At 35.2% G+C, this 10,033-nt stretch overlaps 1 protein-coding gene across 12 annotated transcripts in view; it reads left to right on the plus strand.

Moving 5' to 3' along the window:
* The window catches only part of DCUN1D4 (defective in cullin neddylation 1 domain containing 4), a 38,741-nt gene extending 32,160 nt beyond the window's left edge, over positions 1-6,581 (plus strand). For all 12 annotated transcript variants that reach the window (XM_055798098.1, XM_055798099.1, XM_055798107.1 and 9 more), the window contains 5 exons: positions 77-168; positions 1,067-1,175; positions 5,019-5,123; positions 5,537-5,639; positions 5,750-6,581. In XM_055798098.1, coding sequence (XP_055654073.1) covers positions 77-168; positions 1,067-1,175; positions 5,019-5,123; positions 5,537-5,639; positions 5,750-5,805 — 465 coding nt within the window. In that variant the 3' untranslated portion in view covers positions 5,806-6,581. The remainder of the gene's footprint in view (positions 1-76; positions 169-1,066; positions 1,176-5,018; positions 5,124-5,536; positions 5,640-5,749) is intronic.
* The last annotated feature ends 3,452 nt before the right edge of the window (positions 6,582-10,033 follow it).

The raw sequence follows: 10,033 nt of genomic DNA on the forward strand, positions 1-10,033 counted from the left end.
CTAAACAGTAGTTATTTGAAAAATATGTGGATCTCTTTGTTAATTTCTTTGTCAAATTTTTTTCTCTTTAAAACAGGTAGTTATGCTTGTATTAGCGTGGAAGTTGGATGCACAAAACATGGGCTACTTTACATTACAAGAATGGTTAAAAGGAATGACATCACTGCAGTAAGTGCTTTGAAAAAAACTCTTTAAGTTTGTTAAAGGAAACCCAATGTTTTAGAAAAGACATACGTTGATGTTTTGACTCATAATAGCTAAAGCAGAGAGTTCTGCTGTGGAGTAGAAGCCATACATTTTTGGTCCTATTTATGATGATACGGCCACTTAGAGACAGCTTGAAACCTGACAGCTGCGTGTCTAAATACAGTTGGATTAGAATGTCTGCAGTCTCAAGAAAACAGATATGCTGGGAGATTCGACATTGTTTCTGTCCTCAAGGACACCTGTCTTTGTCACTGGATTGGACCTATCTGTGAGATACTGGTATGTTGTTAGAACATATGTAGTTTAAAATGCTAAATAATACAAAGCTTTTCTGTGACTCTGCGTTGTCATGTTCTTCCTAAGAGTTGCTTTCTCCAGTTGAGAGCTTATCTTCATGTCATAATTAACATGAAGGTACTTGAATAATTGTGTTTCATAGAGAGTTGGAGAAAGAACTATGTTTTGACTTATCTTCCAGAACAGAATGGCTGAAATTGTGTAGGAAGTTTTATAGTTCCAGCAAAACTATAGAAAGTATTGTTTCAGTGCTGTGGTTTACTGGTTGTTTGTCATGTATAGACAAGCTCTTGGTTTAATCTGTTGGAGAGTGCATTTTCTACAAAGCGAAACAAATTTTTATCAGAGTACCAATGTAAGGCTTTGCTATTTTGTCTAGATCCATTTCACAGTGTGGGTTTAATCAAGGCATTTTATGCAGACAAACTCATAAACATGCCTTTGTACAGAGCGATGTATTTTGGATAGGTTAATGGAGGTACATGTTAGAGATTCTTTTCTAAAACATTGGATATCTATATAAGAATGCAGACTCTGAATTTGCTTTGTGTTTTTCTTGTAGGTGTGATACTACAGAAAAATTGAGAAATTCTCTGGATTACTTGAGATCTTTATTAAATGAGCCTACCAATTTTAAACTTATTTATAGATATGCATTTGACTTTGCACGGGTAAGTACTGTGGAAGACCAGAATCTGAAATGAAAAGTTAACTTTCATAAGTAATAATTGAAATACTGCATACTTCTGTTTCTCTTAAGATACCATCAATCTTGTTTTCAACAAATAGAACGTTAATGTTCTAGAAAAGTAGATGCAAAATGCCAGAAACGGAACAGGAATGTATATAGGATTCTTGATGCTCAGTGGCTTAGTGTTTTGATGTGTTTTTGTTACCTTCATAGCTTCAAGCTATTATGTGACTTCAAGGAAATCATGTAAGCCATATTGGAGCTTTGCCACTTCCACTGGCTTTATAATTACCCTGGGTTTTCTTCTTACTGATTGGATTTTGTGAGCATATACGTATTTAAAACAGGAAGGCACTTCAGGTGTTTCTGAAGGCGGTAAAAATAACTAACATGATAAAAGCTGGATATGAAATAATACAAATACCAGTTCAGAAGAGTGTTGGAAGCTCATTAATGATGTTCTTAGTATTTATTAAACAATATCCCAATATCAGTCTTCCTACTGTAAAATATGTATTGATAAAATTGTACCTGTATTGGAATCCATAATATGCATAAGACTATTCCTACTTAAAGGGAGCAATAAAAGAACTATAATTTTCTGAATTGATATGGAATTTGAACATTGGTCTTGCTAATGTGATGAAATCTACAGAAGATGCAACATAAAAATGATCACAGGCAAAACTGAAGCTCAGGTTTCAATGAAGGATAATCAAAAGCACCAAGAAAACTTGCAGGAAAAAGAAGTAACGTGAGAAAAATAACAAGAAGTTGAACTGATAGCAGTTCTGATCGTTAAGTCTGTCATAAGTATTCAGATTTGTGGTACATCAGTGCTTTCTGCATGTCATCATGCAGAGATTTACAGTAGTTCACTTTTAAGCAAGGAAACCTACAGCTGAATATGACAGAATGCATGGTATTAGTTAGTATGAGAGAACAAAAAGCCATATCAACATCTTAATTCCTTCTTTGGTGTGTGAAGATTTATTCTGCAAGTTTTGCTCAATGTAAGATGTAAAGGCTAGAAATAACTAACGTTGCCAAAGAAGTTCAAAATACTGATGAAATATTAGGAATAGATAGCAAATCAGTGCCAGCTGACAGCCTGTCAAAAGTAAGTGCAGAAACTTAAGAGCATAATGGGTGGAGTTTTTTCGAGAGGTAATGAGCTGATGTGACAAATATGGTCTTGGAAAAATACTGAGATACAGATGCTGTGACATAATTTGTGACAAGAAACCCCAGATTGTAGAACTGCAAGTCAAAAGCATATCAACAGGGGAATTGTAAAAACAGTATTACATTAATAGAATTATTGAACTTTTAGTACTGTGGAGCCAGGGGAAGTCTATTGGAGAATGGCACCCAGTAAGAATAGAAATGAATGTTGACAAAGGCCGATACATTTATCTAGATGCAGCAGATGAATCTCTACATAATTTTAATCAGAATAATTGAAATGACTGATAGAAAAAAAGCTGATGGGAACGGTTTTGGTTTTTTGATTCAGAAGATCGTATAATTTCCATCCTAAGGGTAATAATTTCAGGGAGGTGCTCCATGGCAGAAGTACTTGTCTAAACTTCTCAGGTTTTAAGAGAGAATTTTTGAAAGCTTCTGTTGAGATTCAGTATTTAGTCAATGAAAATAACCATTATGCATGAATTAAGTCGGCATGGATTTGAGGAAATAATTTAAAACACCGTATGTTGGTATTAAGCACAAATACCTTTCTTACTCCCTCTTTGACATTCATTGCCAAGTCTGGGAACACACAGATGCATGTATTTCATGGCTTAAATAGGTCTTTTATTGAAAATATTGGGAGGGGTGTGTGTGTGTGTGCAAAATCTCAGAGTGTCTGTCATCAATATAAAATGAATACTGAAATTTATCAGAGTTTTTCAATGTTCTTTCCACTGTATCCAAGAAAGAGAATGTAAGTATCTGGAATGTATGTTAAGAATGAAAGTGGAATGTCTGTCGTGGCAGATGTTCCATTAGGCAGTTGGAGGCGGGTATAAAGGGCTTATCTGAACAATTTTGTCTGAGCAGTATTTTGAGAGGGAGAATGTAGAAACTTAACAATGTAAGGCATGTAAAAATAGCATGTCCAAAGTAAAGGCAACAGAGCTTGATTTCATTAACACCTGAGTGTGTGGGAAGAATTCAGAGTATAAACAGTATGGAAAATAAAAGGTATGCTCACAGCAGTATAATTTTTGCTTAAAGGTGTTTGTGGCAGAAGTGTAAATAGGCCTTTGAAAGAGGTTTAGTTTTTAGAATTACTTGATGTTTGAAATAAGTGAAAGAATTGTATCATATGGATACAAAAAAGCCTTTGCAGGTTTGTTTTTCAGCTTTATTACTGATTGAAAAGCTTTCTTCATCCTGGAATTTGCTTTTTTCCTCTAGATGAGATTGGGGGAAGTCCCTCTTGGGTTTAGTGACCAGACTGTAAAACAGCTGCTGATGTTTTCAGAGTTGCTGGCCTCTCTATTTCCCTTCCAAAACAAATCTACGTTAAATTCTGTCTACACAATTTTAGAATTGAGGTGTATTGTATGAAATGGGTTTCAAGAAGAGAGGATAACCTTGTGGCTAAGGTATTCAGTTGTCGGAGAGCTGGGATCTTGCTATACCAAATCCTTCCTACATGATGAAAGACAATTCAGTTATGTTTTGAGTTTGGGATTTTTTTGTAATAAAGGTGTGTATTCTATAATACACACAACTGCACTTGTACAGGTGAGGTGTAGGACTCAACTCCCTTTGTCTTGGGTAGCTGTCTTGCACTGTTCTATTAGGTACTCCCTCTATCCTGGATATCCCTATATCCCTGTTCTTAATTTAGATTTTGCAGTCTGCAATCATGAGTACATATACAGAGAGTTCAATGTCTATAGTAGCTAATATGGAAATTTTGTTTTGATTTTGTTATCATCTGAATTTGTAGCTTAATGCTGTAACCAAGGCATAAAAGAGTAGGGTTTTATGTCCCATCTGTCACCAAAATTTGTTTACTTTCAAGACAACAAATGTAAATGGATAATCTACTTAACAGAAAGGAATTTAACATGTACACACGTTACTTTTGAGATGTGCAGAAGTTGTGTTACCAAATATATTAACTTTCCCACTGATTAGATGTAGTGAATCTGCTGGGTACTGCTGCTTTTTCTTAGCAGAAACAAAAAAATCGCCCCCTAAGCCTTAATATACTACTACTATGTTGAAATAAAACTGTGACAGTTCTGAGAGGGGTCTCCATGTGCTAGTGTATTATGCTCCCCCTGTTCATTTGATAATTAATTTTAATCTGAATTTCATGTAATCAGTAGAATAACAGAACAAAGAACCTCCTTGGCTCATTCTTGCATAGTTAGTGTTACCTGATAGCTACTGACAGTTTGTGTAGTTGTAATAATACCACAGGAAATATGTGCAGTGATACTATTTTAAGAGTTCTCTGGCTAAGCAGAGGCATATATGTGAACATGGGTATGGGTCTAATAGCCATTGCTTTCTAGAAAGGTCTGAACCCACAAACAGGAGGGTATGCCTCATCTGCGATAGTGGTGACAGCTTTTTTGGAAAGTTTACGAAAAGCAGTATCTCTTTATAGCAAACCGTCAGCTCTGCAGGTGAAAATTTTACTAGGAAGTTGTTTTACTAAAAACCACTGTTAGACACTGCTATTAATTATTTTTTTAATTTATTTTATTTGTGGGTGAACTGTAGTACAGGCAGTGGGGGAAGTGAAAAACCCTGAACTCATGCTCTTCTTTCCTTTTTGATCTTTTCCTTTTTTATGCAGGAAAAGGACCAGCGCAGCCTAGATATCAATACTGCCAAGTGTATGTTGGGCCTTCTTTTAGGAAAGACATGGTCCCTTTTTCCAGTATTTCACCAGTTTCTAGAGGTATGAAGTTTGAAACAGTGAAGTTTGAATAGCAAAGAAATTTTTGTTCTAATTTAGAATATACTAACCTCCAAAGCAGTACTTGTAGCTGGTTATCTTTCCTTTTTTCCTTTTCCCCAAGTCCCTATGCTGTTAAGGTTTATTTAATGCAGGACAAAGTATAGAATGTCTTTGATTTGCTTTTGGACTTTGATTTTACTGCTGTATGTTTGTCCACTAAAAGATGTCTTAATCAGAAACGTGGATTATTCAATACTGGTTTGACTACTTAGTAGTTTCTTTAATCCTGTTTAGTTTTAGATGGTATACAGATTGAAATAACTCATCACAAGGCTTAAATTTTCTGGAAGCAAATCTGAACTTGAGGGAGTTGAAAGTATATTTTAGTAACTTCTGTTTCTTGCCTTAAGCAGCAATCAAAATACAAAGTTATCAATAAGGACCAATGGTGTAACGTTCTTGAATTCAGCAGAACAATTAACCTTGACCTCAGTAACTATGATGAGGATGGAGCCTGTAAGTACTACCATATGTTGGTGTTCTAAAATAATTTATTTCTCTTAGATAAATCATTCAGTGTCCTTTTACAAAATTTTGTAAAATACAGTTATTTGATCTCTCTACAGGGCCAGTGTTGTTGGATGAGTTTGTGGAATGGTATAAAGGAAAACAGATGACATAGAAGTTTAACTATGCACAGCCACTCAAGAGTCACTGTTACCACAGTTATGTCAACCATTAGCCATAAACTGCTATTTGTATCAAAGTGCATGCTGCTTTTCTTGCACTGCATCCCTTTTGCAGGGAACTTTTGATGTTTGCTATTTAACAAGCTAGCTTATGCTTGCTGTGTAGCATTGTTCTCTTTGAAGGCTGCTTTGCATTTTGTATTTACACTACAAATTGGTGAACTTGCCAGCGTCTTCACTGTGATTATGTGTATATTGCTGTCTAAATTTTGTATATGTGTATAAAAAAAAAAGCTTCACCTAGGGATAATTTCTGCAGAAATGTATTGTAAAAATAATTTTGTGGCATATTTCTAGTCATCACTTACATGTTTGCTGAAACTTAGGTTATTTTGTTTTTCTTTTGGTCTCAAATGTAGCATTTCAGAAAATGAAATGAACAGACTGCTTGGACATAGTTATGTAAAGAACTATTGTCAATTTTAATGTTACTATTTGAGATGCCAGTTTCTGAGGGGAGAAGACACGCTGTGACTTTCTTCACTGGAATTCGCCAAACCTGACCTATTGCTTAATAGGAATGAAACATCGGTGTCTTAAAAAAAAAAATATATATATACACACACATATAAATATTAAAACACTGTAATAGTTGTACATGCCACAGATGATTTCCATTTGAAGAAAAAAGTATTGACTTTTTAATGTTCAAACTGCAGTAGTCATTACAGGTACAAATGAACAAATTAAAGTACCTTTTAAAAATGGGTTTTAGACTTTCGTAAATTGCCTTTGGCATACTCCTTTTAATTTTTTGTCTACCGAGAGTGTTTGGTCTATGTTGCGATCTAGCAAAATTGAAAGTTCTAGCTACAAGTAGTGGTTTGGGGAATAAAACCTGCTCACCCCTAGCATATAGATAACAGAGGTTTGAGGGGTTTTTGTTTGTAACATTAGTCTTTCCCAAGGTCTTTAATTTTGTGTTTCTAAGTAATTAAAAATATGATATCCAGTAGCCAAAACATTACTTTTTCTTTCATGCTAGGATTGGAATTTCCTAGCAGAATGTCCATTGCAGGCAATGGGCATGTTAAACACCAGCATTAGATGACAGTACTTTTTAGTAGGGACCACTGCCTATTTCACTCATTTCTTTATCTGTATAGGACAGTTCTAGTGATTATTTTGGGGAAAATGAGTGAATGGAATTATGTTTATGTTCTGTAATTGTCACGTTGTCTTTGCCTTACCCTTCTTTATTAAGTAATGTTAGTGTTGATTTTTACAAATAGGTCCTCAAAGTATCCGGTGCTATTAAACTTTGATCCCTAAGCTTTGATCCCTAAGGATTTATTAAAATGTTCCATATTGATTCACGGAGCATTTAACAAAAAAGGGCCAGTGGATGTTTTGGAATGAGTAACATTACTTTTCTGTAGAAGTACTTTACAAGGTATTAGCGGTTTTGTTATTTCTGTAGAATGCAATCCAGGGGAAGGGGTGGGAAGCATTTTAGGTTGAATGTGAAAATTTCAGCTGTATTGAAGGTCCTATTCTGCCATCACTGAAGTCAGGAACAACTGTCATTAACTTGACTACTTTCAGGATTAAGCCTAGTTTAGCAAAAGCACATTAATTTGCTGCCCTGGGCCTGGAGGTTGTAGTTGTGGTGCTGCAGGTGGTCAGTTGTGTTCAGATCTGGTTGTTGTTGGGTTTTGTTTGTCAAACTCAGCTGCCAAAGACAAAAAATGTGTGTGTGTGTTTCTGTGTGTTTGTATATACATAAATATACAATATGTATGCATATACAAAACCTAAAAGTTCATGATGCTAAGAATAAAATACTACCTTTCCCTGTGAAGTAGTCATGTTCAGATTTCCATGACAGTAAACAGCACTCTTTCAGGCTAATAGTGGTAAGGCATACATAGTCATTGCTTTGTTATGTACTAATATGCATAACGTTAATTCCATGTTTGATGCCAGTTTGCACAAGAAATTAATTCAGTGGAGTGTGGTATTTAATGTTTACAATAAGCCTCTTACTAAAACACATGCGTTTTATTAAGATTTTTGATGTAAATGTGTATATTACCATAGTATAACCATAAGGAAGTATCAGTGGAGCTGCTGATGTAGTTCTTAGAAGGATGAATTTAGAAGCAATAGAACTTTTAACAATAGGCTAAATTGTGGTTGGTAACATTTTAAGTGATACACTGTAGTTGTTCTGAAATGTTAAGGTAGTTAATGACTCCAGAAAACTGTTTAGCACAAATTGGCATGAATCCTGCAACAAATACAAGGTTTGCATAAAAGGTTTTGTATATCACAAATAATTTGACTTCCAATAATGGAAGCAAGAGCCAAAGACACTTTTAATCTATTACTATTATAACTTTCATAAAACAGGGTCAACAGAAATCTGTTCAGCTCAACCAGGTACTCTTTTTCCAAGTTTTGCTAACGTTTAGCAGAATACAGAATTTAACTAAAAACAAAGAAAGAAGAGGAAAAGGACCTCAGAAAGTACTCACACTGCATAAGTAAACAAACTTTTTCTCTGGGTAAAAGTAATCAGGAGTGATGGACAGGAAGAATGTTTGGAAGTGAATGAGGTGCTGCCTTTTTTTTTTTTTTTTTTTTTCTTCCACTTGCAGGCACGGTGAATCTGTAGTCTTTAGCTGGTTTGTAAACATTTATCTTCATAAAATAAACCACAAATTCAATTACAGCTAGTAGACAACTTTACTGACATTTATAGAGAACGAACGGACTGAGATGGACCTGTATGGCTTGATAAGCTTCCCTGTGCTATCCATCCTTCTGTTTTTGCTGTATGTGCTGATAAAGCAGAGGATCCTAATGTTGCCATTTCTTGTATTGTGGAGAAATTACCTCTAATTTTTAATTAATTGTGGAAACTTTACTAAGCTACTCAGCTTGCGTTGTATTTAGTACAAGTTTGGTGTTTGCTTTTTTGTTTGTTATGCATCATATAGTTGATGTAGGGCTTTGTTTTGTTTTTCGTTTTGAAAAGTAATACATGGAATACTGCTGACTTCTTGGACAAGACACTGAGAGGTCACTGTGGAAGAAGCGTCACAGGTCTTACATTAATCTTTCTGGTGTACTATTGCTGTCCTTACGGCAGGAACTTGATGATCTGTGTGCAATTCATGCTTGGTATTTGGGAGATGTAAAGTGGAAAGCCAGTTAGTGGAAGGAAAACAGTGTCCAGATACTATAGCAGTGGACACTTTCTAAGTTGATAGATGACAAACATTGGAGCTCTTTGGACTTGATGATCTTGAAGGTCTTTTTCTATCCTAAATGATTCTGTGATTCTATGAATATTAGTAACCAAAACATTCCACAAATTAAATTTCATTCTACAGCAAAATAATATTAAGTGCTTAAAACACCACTATAATTCTGCGTTACTGTTGTTTTTTCACCTTTTCAAGGAAAGCAAGCTGAAGAGGATGGAAATTACGGGAATACTTTATGTTCTTTGAGTTACCGTATCATAGGATATGAGTAACACTTCATGAGTTTTCAGTTAACCTGTTCAAGGTTTTCTTTCAGGTACAATAAATATTTGGGTTACCTTTGTGTAGCAGTTTCTAACATTTGTAGAGGACTGGAGGCTTCTTCCATTTCCCCACAAATATGTGACTTACGTTTAATCACAAATATGCTCACACGAGCAAAGCTTGTTACAGCTCATTAGTACTTGATTAATGTTCCCAGCTTTCTTGAAGGGCAAGAAATGGACATCAGTTGTGTTAAGGTTTTTCCAGATTTCTGTTGACCCTTGGTCACAAGTCTAACAAATTGTTTAATACTCTTGGAATTCATATAGACAGCTTTAAAAGTTAGCTTGTGCCCTGGTTTTAATTATAACTGCTAAAATACCTCTTTCTAGGCCTTACATTTTGTCCTTTCATATTGCTGTGGAAGTCTTTAGAGTCTAGCCAAACTATTTGGTTTGTTGTCTGTAACTGAGACCAAAACCTGGCTTTATACTTTGTTTTTATTTTTTAAATTCCCATCCCCCCACCCCGTGTGTGTACATACATTGTCACAAAATAGTACCTACTGACACTGCTGTTGCAGGAACAGCAGTTAACTTATAACTGTGAATGCTCTATGTCTTAGTAATTTGGATATTACATAAATAAGGTGTGCTAAACTCCTGTGACTCACGACCTGACAAAA

Source organism: Falco peregrinus, chromosome 2, assembly GCF_023634155.1.
Source record: "Falco peregrinus isolate bFalPer1 chromosome 2, bFalPer1.pri, whole genome shotgun sequence".
NCBI classification, from domain to species: Eukaryota; Metazoa; Chordata; class Aves; order Falconiformes; family Falconidae; genus Falco; species Falco peregrinus.